Source organism: Magallana gigas, chromosome 2, assembly GCF_963853765.1.
Source record: "Magallana gigas chromosome 2, xbMagGiga1.1, whole genome shotgun sequence".
NCBI lineage: Eukaryota > Metazoa > Mollusca > Bivalvia > Ostreida > Ostreidae > Magallana > Magallana gigas.
Window position 1 is genome coordinate 17850272 of NC_088854.1, and position 22014 is coordinate 17872285.

Sequence of the window (22014 nt, forward strand, 5' to 3'; positions counted from 1 at the left end):
GTTACATTTTACATTTCAATCATAATGTTTACATTCATTTTAACGTTTGTTTATATATAGATTTTTGTATATTCTAACACCGTGCCGAATAATTAGGCCAGTTCCAATGTGGTATATTTGCACCTGCTTAAGATGCAATTTGGTAAAAATCCATATATACCAAAATATAGATAGGTGAGCCCTGTATTTACCTTTAAAAATCAATAAATGTATCCCAATATGACGATAACAATTCCCATAGGAGAAACAGTTTTCCACCAGGAAATATTTAAAATCCTATAGGATTTTATAAAAATTCAATAGGTGATATATTTTCTGTAGGATAAAAGTATTCCCTGCAGGAATTTGATTTAGGTAGATGTCCTATAGGATATTATGATTTCCTGTTGGGTTTTAAAATTCCATGGGAGTTTTGTTCAAATCTTATCTGAATTTAAATTCATATAGGAATTTTTTTTTATTCCGGTAGGAAATTCCAAATACAGATAGGAAAATTGTTTTCCTATGGGAATTTTCCTCTTGGAATTTCTTTTTAAAAGGTAAATCTGTCTTCTGACAGGTGAAAAATATTAATAACAAACTTAAGGTGGTTATACTATAAGTTATGGTCTATCAAATGGCATACTAGTATTTGAATTTTTCGATACATGCAGCTATCTTAATTTCATGGTTGCTGTATGGTATGAAGTTTCATATTGTTACATTATACAAATTTTATGCATTTTTTATAAATAAGTATTCTGCGAGAGCTTACTGATTGTATTCACCCCGCAAATTAAGAGGCGTTAGATTATCAGATTAAAAGGATAAATCATACAAGTCTTCATTGTGTTACAATGATTTTCAAAGAGGTATTATAATATTTAGGAAAGTTAACATTTTAAACAAGCATTAAAATTTTGTCTTCACAAAGGGACCTATCTCTGCGATCTTTCACTTAGTTGCCATAGCTGTTATCATGGTAAAGGTAATTCATTAAGGTGCATGGGCTAAATTCTCGTTAAAGATTAACCATCTGGTTCGTAAAGAATTTTGATCAATTTGCAAGCTATCTTTTAAACACTTGTCTTTATATCCAAGATATACAATCACCTCTGCCTTTATGGATGTCAAAACAACTTGATGAGATCGTCATTTCAGAGCAAGGGTGTTAAAATAATTCCAAATTATCGATATTACAAAAGATGGGATAAAATGTTGGCTTACCTCCGAAGATTACTGTGTCAAAGTTTTAGAGTAATCCGCCCAGATTTAGGATACCCAGAAGGATTGAATTACTTACCTTTAATTTGCATTTTCAAAAATTGTGCGATGGTATTAAAAAATCTCAATTTAGATGAAACGAATCAATTTGGGTTTTTTTTTAATTCCCATAGCCTTTCTTATGTTATTTCAAAAAAAAAATTATTTTTATACTGGCCATTAAAATAGAATGTTCCTATCTATTGAAACGGGGGGGGGGGGTCTCTCTATGTGCAATTATGTGAAAGGAATGTTAACAAAATGAAATAAATCATAATTTAATACATGAATGTATGGTGGCATATCTCTGCCCCTTGTGTGCAAGTTATTTTTCTATCAAATATGTCGACATGCAAGATAAATATGTTGACATGCAAGATAGTTATGTCAACATGCAACATATCTATATTGACATGCAAGAAAATTGTTATCAAATAAAATTTTTATAATATCTCAAAAAATCTAAAATCTCGTCCACATGTGACATCCAAGATGCTAGATGCTACATCATTTATGTCGACACGCAACTTATTTATGTTAACATGTGAGATGGATATGTTGACATGCAACTTATGTATGTTAACATGCAACTTCTTTATGTTGATATGCAACTTATGTCGACATGCAACTACTTAATTATGTTAACATGCAAGATAAATATGTTGACATGCTACATATTTATGTCGACATGCAACTTAGTTCTGTTGACATGCAACACGTAAGTTGCATGTCAACATATTTATCTCGCATGTGAACATAACTAAACTGCATGTCAACATATTTATCTCGCATGTGAACATAACTAAACTGCATGTCAACATATTTATCTCGCATGTGAACATAACTAAACTGCATGTCGACATAAATAATGTAGCATGTGAATAACTAAACTGCATGTCGACATAAATAAGTAGCATGTGAACATAACTAAACTGCATGTTGACATAAATAAGTAACATGTGAACATAACGAAGTTGCATGTTGAAATAAGTAAATTGCATGCCAGCATATTTATCTTGCATGTTAACATAAATAAGTTGCATGTCGACATAAATAAGTTGCATATAGCATCTTGGATGTCACATGTTGGCGATATTTGAGATTTTTATAATTCTCATTTGATTGAAATTTTCTTGCATGTAAATATAGTTATGTTGCATGTTGACATAACTATCTTGCTTGTCAAAATATTTATCTTGCATGTCAAAATATTTGATAGAAAAATAGCTTGCACAAAAAGGGAAGAGAAAATGGACTTAGGAAAACTGAACATCGATTTAAAAAAAAAAATTGTTCACGTATCTATCGCAGGGTTTTAGTCAAAAGTATTTTAAATTCATTATACTGCAGTCAAATGAAATTTACACCATATTTTAGGTGTAATGATACACACTAGTTGCTAGTTCTGGTTCGATTAATTAAGAATAAAAGGTATCCTACAATAAAATTGATATGAGACCAAACGCGTTATCATATTAATACTGGTTGACAAAATTACTAGGGTCTAGATTTTAAAGCTTACGACATGCCAATAAGTAATAGAATCACAAACTTCTGTCACGATGAACAACTAAGCCTGGGAATCGAGAAAAATGTGTAGAGTGTTTGAAACTAATACCACTTAGCGGTACACTATCCCTTTGATACGTATTAAGATTTATTTATTAAATATCAAACCGAGATATGCGATTTTTAGGTTACCTGAGTTTCACAGGACCGATTGCAATTTGTTAAGGTCCGTCGTCGTGCGTCGTACTTTAGCGTTTGAACATTTTAAGGTACAATGGTTATCTTGACCAAAGGTGTGTAGCATCTCTGGGAGGAGGGGAACAGAATTTGTGAAATTCATGACCTCCGCCCTTGGGGGGCAATAAAATGTGTGTAAACACTGTAAATATTGGTGCAGTTTTAATAAGGTATTTTAAACAACTAAACATGCAGGGCGATGTTGAGCAAGAAAGTCTCTACCATAATTGTGAAACTTATGGGCAAATGGTCAGGGGTTCTGATTTGAGGTTTGTCATGTATTTAATATGCATTTTTTCTTTAAAATCGTTTTCTACAACAAGGCATATAACAGTCAAAACGGATTGCCAGTATAATCAAGGAGGTCTCTACCAAAATCTGTTTAGTTTATGAACCAAGGGTCGGGTTATTTTTTTATTGGGGTGGGGCCAGGTAATAAAGTGAATTGTATCCATTAAACAATACCTCTTTGCACATTCTCCTCTCTGCAACTACACAACTAGCAGTAAAGCTAAGTAAATTGTCTGGATAAGCGAGGAGGCCTCTACCAAATATGTGGAATTTATGACCCATGCAAGGCTCAAGGGCTCTGGTGTAAGGACTGGTTACTGTTAGTCTTACAATAAAAACATATATGCTTTAATTCGTTGATAATCTTATTCTCTGCAACTAGGCATCTGGCAGTCAATTGAAGTGGATTGTCAGGATAAGCAAGGTGGCCTCTACCAAAATTGTAAAATTTATGACCGCAATATAAAGGGCTCTGTTATAAGGGTAGGGATCTATCGGTCATACTATGAATGTGCCTATTATACTCTTTGATAGTCCTCTTTTCCACAACTTTGTTGTACAGGGTCGGGGGTTTTGTAGTAAGGAATTGTAGCGGAACTCTTACTTTTTAATTAGAAATCCGGGCATGTAAAAGGTAAATCAGGTGCTTGTTGTGGTGATCAAAGACATTTCTAGAATTGTAAAATCCCTAACCTTGGGTCAGGGATACCTGTTTAGTTGATGGTGTAGAGGGGTGTCACATCGTGATTGTGCATTGTCTTTCGACTGTTTGACTTAAAACAACCCACAGACGTTCTAAGTACATGGAGGATAAAAAAATATATTAAGATTGTGATCACTGAGTCATGCTTTTTGTGTTTGCTCCCGAGGAAGGGGGGGGGGGGGTCAATTGTCATAAAGTTAATATTCATTTATAATATTATCTTAATGTCAAATAACGGGCATCTAGCAGGCCAAACTGAGTGCATCATAAGAATAAGTAAAGAGGCTTCTACTAAGTAAACAGTCTTCACTACCGTTCCATAAACAGTCAATAAGCCCCCCTCCCCTACCCCCACCCCACCCACCGCTACAGTGGTAGCAACGTTATTGTTGACAAACGACACGCACGATTCTGATACACGAACGATCACGCACGATACACGAACGATCACGCACGACACACGGACGATCACTAACTTATTGAATCTTCACGATACACGAAGAAAAACGATACAACACGCAACCGAACGATTCTACACCATTAAACACGCAAAATCAAAATAAATTTTTAAGATTAGAATTAAGGAAACGTATTACTTTAAATTGTATTGCTTTATGTTTCTGTGTTATTGAAAAGCGGCATGTAATTTATTCATGCACTGTTTTGTATTTTACCAGTTAACACTTTTACACATCCATACACAAATATAAAGGATTCACACACAAATTAATATTTTGTCTCCATAAGAAATATTAACTTCAATCATAAGTTAAAGAAAATTACGTGTAATTGAAATGAAGATAATGCATAAACTACACGAAATTATTTACATACGAGTTGACTGTTTATGTAATTTAATTCTCTTACGTATGATTTAACTATGCGTGATACAGGTAAATTTGTTACCTTGTTCCATAGAATTTCGATTTTTCACATCCAATATTTTCATAATGTACAGTAAATAATTGATTTATTTCTATTTATTCTAAATTTTTCAAGCGTCTAAATAAATTTTATTTCAAACAAATTTGTATACAATCTACTAGATAATAATGCGTATCGTATTCTAATTTGAAATAAAACGTTGGGAATAATCGTTTAGTTTAAAACGGGGAATTGGTAAGCTCAGCCGCTTTCATTCAACGTGTCGCTTTTGCTAATATGATTGAAATTATTTGTCAAGACACAATTGATGCTTGATATAGGCTGATTGTAAAATTAAGCAAAACTAACTCGACCGAACAAAGGATTGAATGAGCTATAGAAATAAAAAACTGTATTTAAGGACGAAAGAGAGAATGAATGTTAACAACTGTCAATGTTTTTATATAATAAAAAGTTTTAAATTCACATTGTTTTACAAAAACGACTAGTCTTTGTTTTAAGAATAAATCCTGGCATTCCGTAAAAAAAGTTACAAAACGAAACAAGAGGCCCATGGGCCACATCGCTCACCTGAGGAACAATAGGTATGATAAAATCAGCTTAATGGAGTCATAATACAAACTATCTGGACAATGTACAATAATACATGTAGATCCTGTATAAATAAAATCCATTTTCCCCTGGATATTCTTATGTTTATAATCATCCGTCCCTTTTCTAACAGGATGCTTTTATAGTCATATCATATGTTGAGTATTGCAGTTTTCAAAAAGATCCTTAACAATAGTTTATATATGGGATATAAACGTACATCAACCTCTGAACCTTCTCGTGAGGCCATAGAATTGTCCTGGGGCCAAAGTCTTAACAATTATAAAGAATCATCTGGCTGATAAGTTTCTGAGAAGATTTTTAAAGATTTACCCTTTATATTCCTTTTTAAAACTTTGACCCCCCCCCATTGTGACCCCACCCTACCCTGGGGATCATGATTTTCACAACTTTGAATCTACACTACCTGGGGATGCTTTCACACAAGTTTCAGTTTTCCTGACTGATTAGTTTCTGAGAAGAATTTTTAAAAAGATTTACTCTATATAATCATATATTAAACGTCGACCCCCCATTGTGGCCCTAACCTACCCCCAGGGTTATGATTTTCACAAATGTGAATCTACACTACCTGAGGATGCATCCACACAAGTTTCAGCTTTCCTGGCTAATTAGTTTCTAAGAAGAATTTTTTAAAAGATTTACTCTATATAATCATATATTAAACGTCGACCCCCCATTGTGGCCCGACCCTACCCCCAGGGGTCATTATTTTCACAACTTTGAATCTACACTACCTGATGATGCTTCCACACAAGTTTCAGCTTTGCCGGCTGATAAGTTTCTGAGAAGATTTTTAAAGATTTACTCTATATTCCTTTGTTAAACTTCGATCCCCCATTGTGGCCCCACCCTACCCCCGGGGGTCATGATTTTCACAACTTTGAATTAACACAACCTGAGGATGCATCCACACAAGTGTCAGCTTTCCTGGCCGATTAGTTTCTGAGAAGATGATTTTTAAAGATGTACTTTATATATTCATATGTTAAACTTCGATCTCCGATTGTAGCCCCACCCTACCCCCGGGGGTCATGATTTTCACAAATTTGAATCTACATTACCTGATGATGTTTTCACACAAGTTTTAGCTTTCCTGGCTGAATAGTTTCTGAGAAGAAGATTTTTAAAGATTTACTCTATATAATTATTCATTTGTTAATCTTCGACCCCCCCATTGTGGCCCCACCCTCAGGTGAGCTAAAAAGGTTAAGTTTACAATACAGTAAGTTGTTAAAGTTGGTTTCTGGAAGAACAGACTTTGAAAATTTTCTTAATAAATATTGACAATTTTTTTTACTTTTCTAATCTTTAGTTTTTAAGATCTGTGTACAAACATATAGAATTGTGAGCAAATCTCTGTATCTTGCTTATAATTCGAAGCTTTAATAACACTCAAATATGGTTAGTAAATAGAAATTGTAAACAATTAAACACAAGAAACATGCACTACATGTATAACAAATAAAGAACATTTTTTTCGAAATGAATCATATATATACATGCATATACCTACATATTTCCGTCAGCGATATCAAACTCTATTTAAACTGAATAAACTCGAGAAAATGCCGAGCTTCTCAACAAAACCTATTGCATTAATCTACCATTACGCAAAAGATAATGCCGAATTACCGATAGAATGAATTGTATTTCAGTACTTGTTTTATACATCAGATTTTGCTTAATTTGCGCAGGTAAACAGTTAACTGTTTGATTTACCGAAGTCTCTGTTTGATTTGATACGTAAAAATCACGAAATACAGACGATAGTTTCCAGGTTACAAAGCATAAATAATGAAAACGAAATGAAAATCAGAAGAAGCTAAGACCAACGTCATGTGTGAAAACTGTCAACACATTGAAATTTTTAGCCTCAATTTACTTCACAAAATCGGCACCAATATATTTTGCATGTTTCAAAAATTTCCCTTCATACGCGAACTGTTGCACAACAAGCAAATTCATCATAGTCAGATCGACCCTTTTTCGTATAATGTCATGGCTGCTTTAAACAAAGAACCTCGTTTTAGAAGTATGGAATACGAGTCTTGGTAAAATGGGTATGCAAACCCGGGCCGTGGCAAAATAAAAGCCGGGGCAGATCGGCAATCGTCAATTCCAAATACGCATTATTTTGCAGCAATATTTACAGCGAATACAAATATACTAGTCCATCAAATATCCTGAAATTTTAATGAGATTGGCAGATTAATAACTGCCAATCTTTTGTTTTGCCCTGGCCAAGTCTTGCCTACCCATTTTACCGGATGCCGAACGCGAAGCTGAAACACGCCTTTCCTTTATTATTATTTTCGTAATAACTCAGATTTGAAACAGAATTAGCACTTAATTTTTGCAATTTATATTTTCTTTCCCATAAGGATAATTTATGCCAAACTACGTTGAATTTGCCTCGGTAGTTCTTGAGAAGAAGATTTTTAAAAATGCACCCCCCTTTTTCTACAGTTTCAAGGTTTTCTCCGCTTTGAATAAAGATCGGACTTTTATTTCTGCAATTTATATTCGCCCTCCCATAAGGATGCTTTGTGCTAAATTTGGTTGAAATTGGATTAGCGGTTTTAGAGAAGAAGTTCAAAATGTAAAAAGTTTACAGACGGACGGACGGACGGACGGACAGACAGACGGACAGACGGACGACGGACAAAATGTGATCAGAATAGCTCACTTGAGCTTTCAGCTCAGGTGAGCTAAAAACCGCACGATCACGCACGAACACGCACGGTAAAAAACGCAAACCAATTTTCCTGATACACGCACGATCCCGCACGTTACACGAACGATCACCCACGTTACACGAACGATTTAACACGATTGGCTTGTCAACAATAACGATGTTACCACTGTATATTATATAAAGTATTACCCGATATGAGTGCGTAAACTCGGAGTGAAAAAAAGCCATTTATAATAATGAAAAAAAATGAAAACAGTGTAACTAAATAGATACAAAGCAATAAATTTTGAGCAACAATTTAAAAAATATTCTATTCTGAATTTCCATCTTCACGATAATAACCCTAAAGCATTTTTATCTTAATTTCCCATATTGACTTCACTCTGTTGGGATTCAACGTATATGAGGTCAGTAATCGATATTTTGAGATAAGGTGGGTTTTTTTAAATGTTTTATCGCTTTTGTTTGCTTTGCGTGTCATACGATTATCTCAAAGAATAAGTGAGATTAAACCAATTGGGATGTGTCGATTTTATTCACTATCATGTAAAAATTATCTAAATAATGAGTTTCAGAACTCATTGTATACAAATGAGCCACTAAACGTGCAATGGGATACAATTCTCTGAAAAAATCCTATTCAAAGTTGTTCATTCTTAATTAAGATAGCATTTATTTTAAGTTTATCACAATTCAGTTCTTTTTGTAGATTTTATTAGGGACATGCTTTGTATCTTTCCTAAATATATATTTAAAAAAACACGGTGCGTCTTTTACTCAAATAAATTCCAATGGTATCATAATTAACCGCAACGATACCCCAATGTTACCCCAGTGAACCACAAAGACACCCCAATGATACCCCCTATGAATTTTGATGTACCTCAATAATGCTAAATATGAGCACAAATGATATCCCTAGTAACTTCAGTACATGAAACTTAAATGAATGCCATGCATTGTAGCTAGTTGAGATTCATTTCTTATGCGTTTTAGTACGTAGATTTTTATCAAGGCATCGTTTTTCTCGCATTATCACCGGTGTGAGAACGGTTTATCTAGTGTGGGACAGCAGTGTGAGATTTTTCTGTCTTACACTGTGTATTACTACGCCGCTTTAAAACGTAAACAAACGTCTGTTGTAGAGAAATGTAGAATGATTGATTGTTATTATCCATTAAGTATTTTGTTGCATAATTAATAACAATTATTTATATGTTTATTTTTTAAAAACTGTCGTGTGCTCTCATTTGGACTTGCACTAGTTGAAGCACACGGAAGGACAAACCGAAAGGAATCTTTTGAATATATTAATAACGAAAAGTTGTCAGACATCGTTTTAATGAAAAATAATGCAAGAAAAGTAATCATTGTTAAAATGTACTCATGTGGGATAGTGAAATTCTATCGAGGGGACAAGATCCACGGTCTAGGACGAGGCAGACAAGATCCACGGTCTAGGACGAGGCAGACAAGATTCACGGTCTAGATTCGAGGCCTTGCCAAGTCCTAGACCGTGAATTTTGTCCCCTCAATATCCCACATGAGTTCATAATGAATAATAAAATTAATCTTCATTTGTGGTATCACTGGGATACATCAAAGTTTATACGAGTACAAAGGGATCTGCATTGGGACAAAACGACGCACCTGCCTTGCGTATTTCAGCGATGCAAACAATATTGCACGCTACAAAATAAAATGATTAACAATAATGATTCCGCTTGGAAACTGAATTTATGAACCAAAGATGATCGGTGAGTTACCCCCAAGCTAATATTGATGTCTCTGATCCAGGGTGCGATATGGAAAAAAAGGATTATTCTCATCATAATGCCCTTTACTACATGTACTAGCACATGTATCAGCACTAAAGCAAATCAATGTGACTTAAAAGATAAGAATAGAATTGATAACTCTTCTTTTTTATAACAACAATCCCCAGAAATGATACGATATGCGCATCCACATGCTTTATACAGCTTTACACATCCCATTTCCACAAAATCTCTGATTTTGGAATCACAGGCTCTGACTTTAACATTGAACCATCAATATTGACACTTGAGTTTGTTCTTTGAGAAAAGACAGATTTTGATCCAATCACATTTCTGCCTTGTATCACTTCATCTGGTGTTTGAATTGCAGTAGATGCAAATGGCGGCGGTGTTCGATGGGGTGTACCGGGACTTCCGATAGTCGACACACGTGGAGATATTTGGTTCATAGGAGAAAACAGTGAATTAAGAGGCAATTGGTTATTCGTATTAGCAGTCTGTGATAGAGGTGTTCCTACTCTTGGCGAACCCCTCAATGATGATGTCAAAAAGTTGTTCATGGGTTGCGCGTTTCTATTTCCTTGAATTGGTCCGAGTGGACCCAGCATGTTTCTATTTGGGCGTAAACTATCTTGTAGACGTGCTAATTGAAGCGGTCCGGGCAACCCAGGTTGAGATGTTAAGATATTTCTGTTGTTTTCCTGTGAAGAACCAGGCCTTACTAAGGTAGGATTTAGAAGGTTCCCCGCCCTCGGTGTTCGTTGGCCATTTTGTGGAAAGAAGCCTTGCTCAGTGGGATTTTGAAGAACTGATCGTGTAGATGTAGTTTGATTTCGCAATCGAAACCCTGGTCCACTGGCTACGATTCTTTGTAAAGTTCTATCAAGGTTATTAAATGGAATGACGGCCATAGAAGTGTTCCGATTTGTCTGTGGTAGTTGCATTGATGTTTGTTGAAACTGATTTGGTCTTGGAATCATTGAGTTCCTGCCAATGGAGCCTTGTTGGGAGGGGACTTGTCCTATAGGACCCTGGAATCTTGCTGCTGCAGGTAAAACTCCATTCAAAATACCTTGTCGTGGTTCGTTTACCAGCATTCCCGGTCTCAACATTGATTGTTCAATCTGTTGGGCACGATCCCTCGCAAATCCTTCTTCGACTTGAGATTCTAAAAATGCCAGATCTATTGTATCAATAGAGTTTGTATTCAAAGACGGTTGTCTGTTTATTATTTCATTAAAAAGCGTTTCTCGCATCTGCGAAGCTTGCATATTTGAAGATATATTTCTGTTGTCGAAGATGTTTGATGATTGAACTGGTTCAGGCGTAATCATACGCTGCAATCTTCCGAAACCGTTTGCTCTGTTTACGAAGTTTGGGGAAAGCATTGCTTCAGATATTGATGTTTGTACCGCTTCCTGCTGAAGTAATTGATTCTGGGGATCTTGTGCGAAAAACATATCGGTCAGTGTAGAAATATCCGGAACACCTTGGGATATTTGGTTCGGATTGCGGGTCGGAATTCTATTTGTTTCTATTCCCCTTCTGTTAATCACGGTAGGATCAATGTTTCGTGAACTAGACCCTTGTACAAGAGTTTCCAAAAAATCTACACTTGGAATACTATTTGATTCACCTCTTCTCGTGGATCGGGGACCAAGGTTTTGTGGTATAGTGGCCATCTCAACATTTTGAAAAGGGTCAAACTGGGGACTTACGGTGTTCATTCCACCAAGTTGTTGAGAGCGACGATTGGGTGTTAGACTTGGTGTTCTTTGTTGCATTCGCCGTGTCGTCTCCAGTGTTCTTTGACGACGCGGTTCGGCATCTCTTGAATTTAGGTTTGCAGCATTTCTCTGCTGAATGAGATCGCCGTTACGAAATGTATTTCTTTGTTGTTGTGACAAGTCACCGTTTCGTTGTCGTACTATATCACCATTAACATTTCGTTGACGAAACGGCTCTGAGTCTTCGCTTCGCTGTCTTAATATATCATTATTGCCGTTTCGTTGTCGCATCAAATCATTGTTTCTTCTCAAAATTTCATTTCGTTGTCGAGGAGGCTCGGCATTTCTCTGTCGGAACGTTTCTCCGTTACGACGTAATGTCGGATCCCCATTACTTTGTACCGGTCGAGCAGAATCTGCACCCCTTGTACGAGGCAACATTCTTAGTCTGGATTGATCGACGTTATTTTGACGCAAAATATCACCATTACTAGCACGTAATCCATTTCGAACCCTCTGGAAATCGGCGTCGTTCCTCCTGACTGGAACTTCTCTGTTTCTAGCCGGCTGTGTATCTGCGTTCCGTTGACGTTGCATACCAGCATTTCTTTGGCGTGTTGGATCGACGTTCCGTGAACGCTGGGGCTCAGCGTTTCTAGGTCTTTGTGACTCAACTGTTCCTTGACCTGCTGTATCTGCACTGTTTGCTCTTCTGTTGGAAGATGATCGACTACCCCTCGCAAATCCACCAAACTCAGACAGAACACTGAATAAGGAATTAAGTACGCTAGTAAATCCCGATGTCTGACCATCACCGTTATTACTCGGCTGTTCATTTCTATTCAGATCGACTTGTAACAAGGTTCTTCCTCTGTGGACAATATCAGTGGAAGAATATATATCTGAAGGAGCCACTATCGACATTATTTGTGATCTAGACCGCATTATTCTTGCCGTTGTCGATTCTTTGATTGGACTTTCTGTGCTGTTTTCAGTTAAGGCAATACTTGAAATAGTAGTATGATTTGTTATATCTGATTCATTCTTCAATAAAAAGTCTACTGTAATATTTTCAATGTCAGAGGAAACATTCTGCATCAGGTGCAAGTCAGATGTGATATTGTCACTAACTATATCCAAAGTTGCTATTGCCGGTGATATTTTCTCATTAGTTACAATGTCATTTTGAGCCTCGGATTCCATCGTCTCTGTTGTTGAAATATTACCTGTGCTAGGAGCTGTTGAGTTTTCTTTGTCTTCGGCTGCTGTGGTCAATTCAGTGAAGGAGGTTGCCTTTGGTAGACCAGTAGTAGTTGACGGTTCAACGGTAGTGGTTGGAGGTTCGGTGGTAGTGGTAGTGGTTTGAGGTTCGGTGGTAGTGGTAGTGGTTGGAGGCTCAGAGGTCGTGGTGGATGATGGTTCAGTGGTAGTGGTTGAAGGTTCAGTGGTAGACGTTGTGCTTGAAGTGATAGTGGACGTTGCAACATTTGTTGTGGTTTTGATGCTAGCAGCTGTTGTAGAAGTGGTGGCGATTGTGGTTGTATGGATGATAGCGTTTGGAGTTTGTGAGTGCCTTAGGGTTAGTCCAGTAAGGCTCAGGGACGTTGAGTCTACAATCCGATTAGTTATGCCTCCATAATCTTCGGTTGCCTGAAGAATATCACGCTGGCCTGTCAGTATTTCTGTGGACGGAGTATGCTCGTTCAGAGTTTTGTTGATTGCTGACAACAGAGGATATTTTCCTGCCTTACAAAAGTGCCCAGTAAAATCATCCTGATCAAGGGCCCAAATCATAATCCCTGCATAGCCATGATCCATCACCCATTTAGTCTGAAAAGAATTAATTCGGATAAAAGTAATGGAAATAGCAAATTATGAATCATTACACATCGAGTTAAGTGCCTGAATGACTTTGGATGTCTCTTGTCTTTTGAGTGGGATCTGAACCTGAGACGCGAGGTCAATAAGGCTATACAAAGCGACTGCAGTAATATCTTTACCTAACCCTATCACCAAGCAGACGACTACTGGTTACAAGGAAAGTCAATGTGTCAAAAAAATCAAATTCTGTAAAATATATTTATTATACATTTTGATATAAATCAAAATTTGGACAATGTCCAGTCTCAAAGAAATGGTCACCTTTTCGATAACGCTGCGCACGTTCTCATAGCCCACCCAGTCACTTCCGTCATACATGTAGGGGACACGCCTCTCTTCGTCCCACACCTCGACACCATTACCATTGAGGCGGTCACAGATCTACAGAGAAAAGGGTTATTAATATTAGTTCACATTAAAACTAGCTTTTTTGTGTTGACTCTAGTTAAATATTGAGGTGGTTTTGAGGTCATAGATATCAGGCTATGTTACCTCTTACCTTAAACTTTTCTTTTTATAATCAAATACAATAGGTAAATGCAACCATCTGTTTTGATTATTAAATGATACCTCATAGAATGAGAGAAGTCCTTTGGATTTAGTGAATGGTCCCATGGAATTGCCATTACTGCCTACAAGAGCCTGGGCTCCTATTCCATTGATGGACGGATACTGGAGCTTGAATCCTCGACCATACATGGCTATCCCAATCAACAGTTTTTCCTTACTCGCACCATTCCGCCGCCAATATCCTGCAGCCCATTGCTACGGTTATAAGAAAGTTTTTAATATTCGTCATATATTTATATAAAACCATGTTAACAAGAGCTTTGGCTTTGGGTAATTGTGGCAAGCAGCAATGTGACGTAGGTCTGTTTATTTCATTGCTGGCCACTTAGCTATGACTCTTTGAAATCAACAAGATCTGGCCCCGCCGTCTCCAAAATTTTCAAATCCCTTAATTCAAGTCCTTATATAAAAGTGCATTAATTTGAGGTCAAACTCAAACTTGAGACCAAGTACTGACTTGAGGAAAGTTGGTGACGGTGGGGTCTGTCCGGCTTGGCAATGACAGTTAAGACTTACAACATTCAGTTGTGCTGCGTACCATCTCTCTGCCTTGCCCCTGTGAAGTGGGCTGTGGTGCCCGGTCTGGGCCTCCCACGCTCCGTGAAAGTCGTACGCCATCAGGTTGATAAAATCCACGTATCTACAATAGAGTCGGATCACACAGGAACTCATTAACATTGGTATTACTGGTTCAAAAGCACTATACTATAAATTCAACTGCAATTGGGACTTCAGTGAGGGTTTTCTTTACGTATTTTTTTAATATTTAACCAGGTAAGGGAGACAGATGTGATTAAATGTTAAGACAGTGAAGTTCTGCAGAATAAAGAACGATGATTTGGTATCATTATACAACATATAAACGAGTGAATTGGCACTGCGATTTCTGTACTATAAAACACATATATAGAAACCGATATTCACGAATTGGCACTGATATAGAAAAAATGAGGCCCAAGTGTGTCGTAAATATTTATTAACGATATACTCAAAGTTGCTTAACCAAATATTATTGCAAAAAAGTGTATTCTGGCCACAAATGTTCAACTAACAAAAATCGTGATGAGATCAGGTATATATGAATTAACCATGCACGTTAAAATAAAACATTAACTATCCACGTGTGGGAGCGATGCCTTTCGCCCACACTGAAAAAAAAGATAAAGGCGCGTGTAAAGGGGTCAGGTTAATCAGTGATGCCCAGTATACCACACATCACTAACTAATAATCCACCGACATTTGATGACAATTCAGTAAAGTTATAATCGGAGATTTTCCTGGATAAGCTTTACCTGTGGGCGTATCGTGAAATAAGCTGTTTTCGAGAATGCAGTTTGTCCCAAGTTCACGTGTTCTCTCATTTTGCTATATACATGTATATCGACCTTCAAGAATATCTTTGAATGAATAAAATGGATTGAGCTTATTAGAATTTGGGTCAAATATTATAACTAATTTCATTATAAATAAAGGTATACATCGTTTGCTTTATTTTGGATGAAAAGGTATTACAAGAGGCAACATATCTAGTTTTAAAGATTGATTAAATGCAAAACTAAGCAGAGACCCTGACACTTGTATCTACTTTTTTTTACCTGGGAGGTAATTTCACATTATTCTGTTGCTACATTATTAAAAAAAAATTCTACGTTCAAAAAAAAAGGGGGGGGGTATTATTTGATTGGCTGTTTTCCCTAGTCCTCTATCTAATGATACAGAAGATAAGAGTTCAAAAAGTGACGTAAACGAAAACATGAGACAAATTTTGTACGTGGTTGAATAAAAATCTATGTGATGTTTCTCAACTAGAAAAGGGATGACCAATTCATGCTCACATGCAGGTTTTATATTAATATGACGAAAATTGTTTGGGTTTTATTTATTTATTTTTTTTTAAAAAGTGATATTCATGTTTAAAAAAGGCAAGGTTAGATATAAATGCAAGTATGGACTCTTGTATGCGACAGCTTCAATTCAACCGATAACCAATATTTATATTATAAAAAGATTTACAAATCCACGAGTTAATCTTTCGACTACTAACCTGTCCACCTCTGGGATCTTATATCCGGAACTAATTCTCTCTTCACCCACGGGCACCGCAATCGCCAGTAACAGCGCCTCTCTTCCAGTCTCTCTGGCTTCTCGGTTGAATTCGGTTCTTAATTTCTGGAAAAGCATTAAACAAAATTCATTTTTTAATACACCAGACAATTTAATTTTCTTTAAATTGACACTTTGTACAACAGGCTAAGCTGATAAATTCATTCTCCACTTTTTAACATCAAAACATGTACATGTGTTTTAAACACAATAAAGATACCTCAAAGTATGCACATATTATTTGCACCTGTTTTCATTTGATATCTTTTTTCGTGTATTTGTATCGATCAATATTAGTTCCTTTTGAAATTTCTAAGGATCTTAAAATTCATTTTTTAAACAATGTTTTGATATTGCTTTAAAGTCTAGTTTTTGGTAAATATCAAGATTTTATATTGAAATAAATGTCTTGACTCCATAAAAAATACTATATTCTTTACTAAGATATTAATTTTCGTGACAGTAACTGCCTGGTTAATGACTCTGAAACAGATAGTGTATAACAACAAACAGGGTGACTTTAGCCTCTGTAACATTGAAAATATTATATTTCCTTCTTTTGTTTTGCTTGAGTTTCATTAGATTTTTCAACAGGTACAGCATTAGAACATGCTTACACCGAGGTTGCATGGACGTATAATTTTGATTATGTCGAATTATCCGTATATTTAAAACTGTGGTGGGTGAAAATCAATTTGCTTTAAAAGTGAATCCATTGTAGGTGATTTGCGATGACCATGCTTCACTCTAGATATGTTTAGACTAGACTGAAATCAAAATATCTACAGCACATTAATGACCAGGATATCATTATCTAGTTCTTAAATGGCTACAAATTTTGTTGTCCTTCCTATAACACAATACCATTACAAACTATTGCATTATAATGCTAAAATGCAAGTACGATATGTGAATGACATGCATGGTTTATGAGCATGTTCTGATGTTATATATTAGGGCATTGTATCTAGATACATCACGATATGATCTTAAAACGGTAACGGTCATGGTTTATTTTTCCACGTTTACATTTTGGCGATAACAACGCTTTCTTTTTAAGATGGCTCGACACACCAGTGCATTGTTTGACAAGATCGACAAAGAACCCTTTTTGAAAATAGATTTTACAAAAATGAGACCGATATCGGCTTTCCATTATTTTACTTGACTTTTTGTATTTTTTGTAGAAACTGGAAACATCGTTTTGGCTGCGAACAGGATATTTCAGGGCTAAAAATTTGATATCAATCGATACACAATACAATTATCCATCGATACATGTTCAAGGTAAGACAGTCAAATAAACTTTATATTTCCTAAGAAAAAAATTGTATATGAAAATTAAAATCAAGAATTTTTATATATTTTTTAAACTTTGGATAAAAACTAATCAAAAAATCAAAAAAAAAAATTGAAGTGTCGAGGAACCTCACAATCATGTATTTTGGAGATTTGTTCCGGTTGCAGTCGTAGTTATTTTCAAGAGATAAAGTCAATGTAATCTAAAATTCCTTTTGCATTCTTCGCTAAATAATTGTTTAAATTGAAAACTATAAGGACAAAGAAGCATTAAAATTGTTCTTGCCTTCAATAAGTGTATAAGATTTTCCTTGTCTTCCGGAGGTCCGCCCCTTGAACCCGGATACTCCCAATCCAAATCGAGGCCATCAAAACCACGTGTTCGTAGATACTGGATGGTAGTGCTGACGAACTCGTCTCGGCTCTCATTGGTGGACGCCATGGTGCTGATTGGTGCATTCCCCTCCGTCCAGCCTCCTATGGCCAATAGGGATTTTAGCTTTGGATTTTTCTTCTTAAGGTCATTAATTTTGGCATACCTTTACAATTAACAGAACAACAAATCAAGGTTATATGGGTGGCTGATATATTACACGTACAAGCTTTATTTCCTAGGTCTAACATTATATTATATTAATGATATTAATACTAAATCAAACTTATAATTTATCATTACACATACATATTGTTTATCAGTTGTTACACAGTAGAAATGAGAAATATGTTGACGACATGCAAATGCAAACTATTCCATCTATGTGGAAATAAGCTGTGTGACCCCATTTCGCCAACTTTAGAAGTACAGCCAAAATAATTATTGTCGAAAAGTGTGTCATATTTCTTCAACATAAAACACGTCTCTTTAAAAGATTTTTTCGATAGATTTGAAAAATATAAATAATATATGCTTTTTTATAGTTCATGACTACGTTATTTCTCTGTATCGTCCAAAACTTCTATCCACTGTGTTGATTTCCTAATAACTCTTAGTTGTCTCCTCCTTCTTGTTTATCTTGGTATCAAAATAGGTCATATTCTTTCGAAAATGCGGAAATCAAGAAAAGGTGAAAACAATTCTATTTTTGTGGTCATCATAAAAATGTTGGTTTACGACTGTAATAATTGAAACCACGTCAAGGGGAAATACTTGACCAATGAAACAGACTGCTCTTCTCATAAAATGTCGATGAACTACGCATTACCTCGACAGGGCAATGCGGTTGAGCTGATTCAGAGTGGACCATCTACATGTGTATGACCAATGATTGCAAAGATGTATTCTTAGCGTAGATTGGTTGTTTTAAATATCAGAACCTTTTGATTACCGGAAATTATAAAAAAAAAAATCGGGTTTTTTAAAAATTTTATATGGTTGATTACTCTTTGGGGTTATTGTATGTGCAAGATCATGTAATTTAGGCGGGAGACATTGGTTGACTTTTCATGTCCCACAAGTACATTGTGACATGCATATCACTCGGTCAAGTTACACATTAATGCCAATTGGTTCAAGATGACATGCTTTGCTTTTGGTTTCATTAGCATAAAGTGCAGAGCACAAAGAAGCTTGCGGATTCCATTGCTCACCGCAAGAAAGCAACCGGTCCAATTCCGACATTATCATTATTACAGAAGCAGGCAGTGCATATGCTAGTAATGGACGCATTTGTGATGTTCTGAATTTTAGCATCTCAACCTCCATTACATACCCCCTTCCCATCCCTCGAATCACAAAATAAAGATCAAAACTCTTTTAACAAGCTGTCTAAATTATGAATAAGTTATATTTCTCTTCAAGAATTTCTTAAGACATTGGACAAACAAACTAATAGGGCTTTCATATTTAAACTACTCGATTTTGGAATCATATGATCCATCTTTCTGCGTACCTGATTTATTAGCGATTGACCCCTCTTAATCCCTTTCCTGTTTTAATATGGCTAATGGCCTCCTTCCCTTTTGTACAGAATTTAGAGGGGCATAGTCACGAATTCGATCAAATTTTGCTTTTTATAATTTTATAGCATAAAATGCTTAGTAAGGCATTTCAAATGATCAATTAAAATTTAAGAGTCAGTTGTAGAGTTATGAGCAAGATACAGAGCTCACAATGATTTGTTATGTAAACAAGGCACGTGCCATATTTTTGTGTACATTGGTTCAATTTACCGTAAAAAAAAAAGTTCATTTTCAAGCTGATTTTTTATCTGCTTTGTTATGAACATAAATACACAGTTTCAAGCATTTGTCACATTCGTTTTAGCTCTACACTTAAAAAATTAAAAATGTAAATAAAAAAACAAAACATGAGTTTTGTAACATGACAAAGAATTGTGAGCTCTGTATCTCACTTATAACTCAACGAATGGTGCTCAAGTTTTGGTTGAATATTAGAATATTGGTCATGCCTTACTGACGCATTGTAAACAGCATTAAAAACGGAAAATAAATGTTGATCATGACCATGCCCCTTAAAATTTATCCTCAACATGTGTTTGCATCATCATAGGTCAACATGTATATGACGTGAACAGCTTAGTCTCGACCTCATATAACCCTCTCCTTTTTCACCTGACATGCGAAGTGAGTTATGAATTGAATGATATATGCAGTGGTCTACCAGCCTTAAACCATAATGCTCGCTTTTTTATTCATGGACAACTGATGTACGCAAGAGTTTATAGTTAACTACATTTAAAAACCTCTGAAACTCAAATGCCTTAAGAAAGTATCATTTACTACCAGGATAATAATCAACTAACTATAAAATTATTAATAACAATACGGACCGGGAGACAAGTGCATGCTGAACAAAAATTAAGCATAAATGTAGAACCTGTCCCGTTTTTCTTCTGCAGCTGTACCTCCCTCCCCCATTGCCACCCCCACGTGGCGTCTTACTCCACTATGACCTTCCGTTGCTAACTTACATCCCCTTGCTCCATTCCGTAGACTCGTCGTTCCATTCCGCAGCTTCTATCCTGTTCCCAGAAGTCTTTGCGAAGGCGTACACAATGTGAGTACAGACAAACGGGTCCACGTTTTGGGGCTTAAATTTACCTAGTCCTGTTCTGTACTGGGACCAATTTGTATAGTAGCACACACGTTTGTAGTCTTGCTTTTGAGCAGAGGAGTAGTTAGCTGTTAAAACTGCTACAAACAAAAAGAAATAAAATTTATTTCATTGGAAGCATAGTTTATTGTAAATTAAAGAAATATTGGAAAATATAACTTTTATGCATGTTAATTTGAACAGGTATCGTTTCTTTTTTTATTGGTCAAGGAAAAATGTAATTACTTTGTAAACTAGATTAAGACACCGACCCTTAGGTAATTTTGTTACAGACAACTGGCCGCTGGCATACAAATGCGATAAACAGTCAATAGTTGTCGATTACTGTATGTAGAATATTTATATAACATAATTTTGACCATATTCATCTTGTCCTTTGCTGATACTATTTAGCGTTTACTTATACTCGGTTTTATAATTTTGAGACACATTAAAAGAAGTACCACAAAAAAGCCGTACTTACCAAAGAGTAAAGCGGAATAAACCCACAAGGAACCAATCTGTTCCATCTCTTGGAAAGATCTGATAAATCGTTAATTATGAACAAAACACCAAAATAAATTCCCAATAAAGAATATCAATGATTCAATTAAAAAGATCAATTCCAAAGCACAAATTGGTCACAGGACTGCATAATGGAGACCTCTAGTTACAGGTGACATCCAATCCAGTGCGCTCTTCGCCGCCAGAGATGAGCTGGGGACCCCGCTATACGCTTTGTTGGTGCTGGACTGCACATAAAATCGTCCGAGCACAATGCCGGTGACATGTTATTATTTGCCTTTATGTCAGATCCATCATTACTGATTCCTTGCCGAAGTCATCAAAGTGCCAAACTAAAGGTCTTAGTAGGAAGGTCCAAGTAGCTTCCTTTTCCAGAGCATGAGTGAAAATGGGTCTAAAATGATTAGTATTTTATGGCATATATCCGTTCTTAATTATGTTTTCTTTTCTTCTTTACAGTGTATATATTATTTGTTTGTTTACAAAGTGCAGATGTATACATCTACAAAAAATCCACATGAATCTATTTATTATTAGACTGTTTGGATATAAAAGAGTGTATGGAGAATAGTTATACCTTTGTATTCTAGTATCTTCCTTAACGGTGAAGTAAATGTAGTTGTCTTGTATTACTCAAAGAAGCAATGTTACATTTTCCTACTTTGAAATAACTTTCCAAAGCAATTACCTTGCACTTTTGGGAAGTTATTTTCTTCATAATAATAAAATTTTATTTCAAATCATAAATTGTTAAAAGAATTTGTAACTGTTCTTGATTTTCTGTTAAGACCCCCCCCCCTAAAAAAAAATGAATAGCTGATGAAAGGTCCATTGCATAATCAAGGCAGTACTTTATGTGCTGGTATTTAATGATTGTTATTCAAAAGGTTGGGGATGTACA

General features: G+C 35.8%; 1 protein-coding gene across 2 annotated transcripts; it reads right to left on the minus strand.

The window, feature by feature from the left end:
• Positions 1 to 10086: 10086 nt before the first annotated feature.
• LOC105336587 (uncharacterized) lies at positions 10087 to 21805 on the minus strand. 2 transcript variants are annotated; one of them, XM_066075309.1, is made up of 8 exons: positions 21073 to 21805; positions 20467 to 20686; positions 17823 to 18075; positions 16179 to 16303; positions 14650 to 14773; positions 14134 to 14328; positions 13825 to 13944; positions 10087 to 13512 (listed from the first exon to the last, which is right to left on the minus strand). In XM_066075309.1, the coding sequence occupies exons 1-8, from the start codon at positions 21116 to 21118 to the stop codon at positions 10162 to 10164; spliced, it is 4434 nt and encodes a 1477-aa protein (XP_065931381.1). In that variant the 5' UTR covers positions 21119 to 21805; the 3' UTR covers positions 10087 to 10161. The 2 variants fall into 2 exon arrangements, with proteins under 2 accessions (XP_065931381.1, XP_011439253.3); XM_011440951.4 differs by having other exon boundaries at positions 20467 to 20689; positions 21073 to 21802.
• Positions 21806 to 22014: the final 209 nt, after the last annotated feature.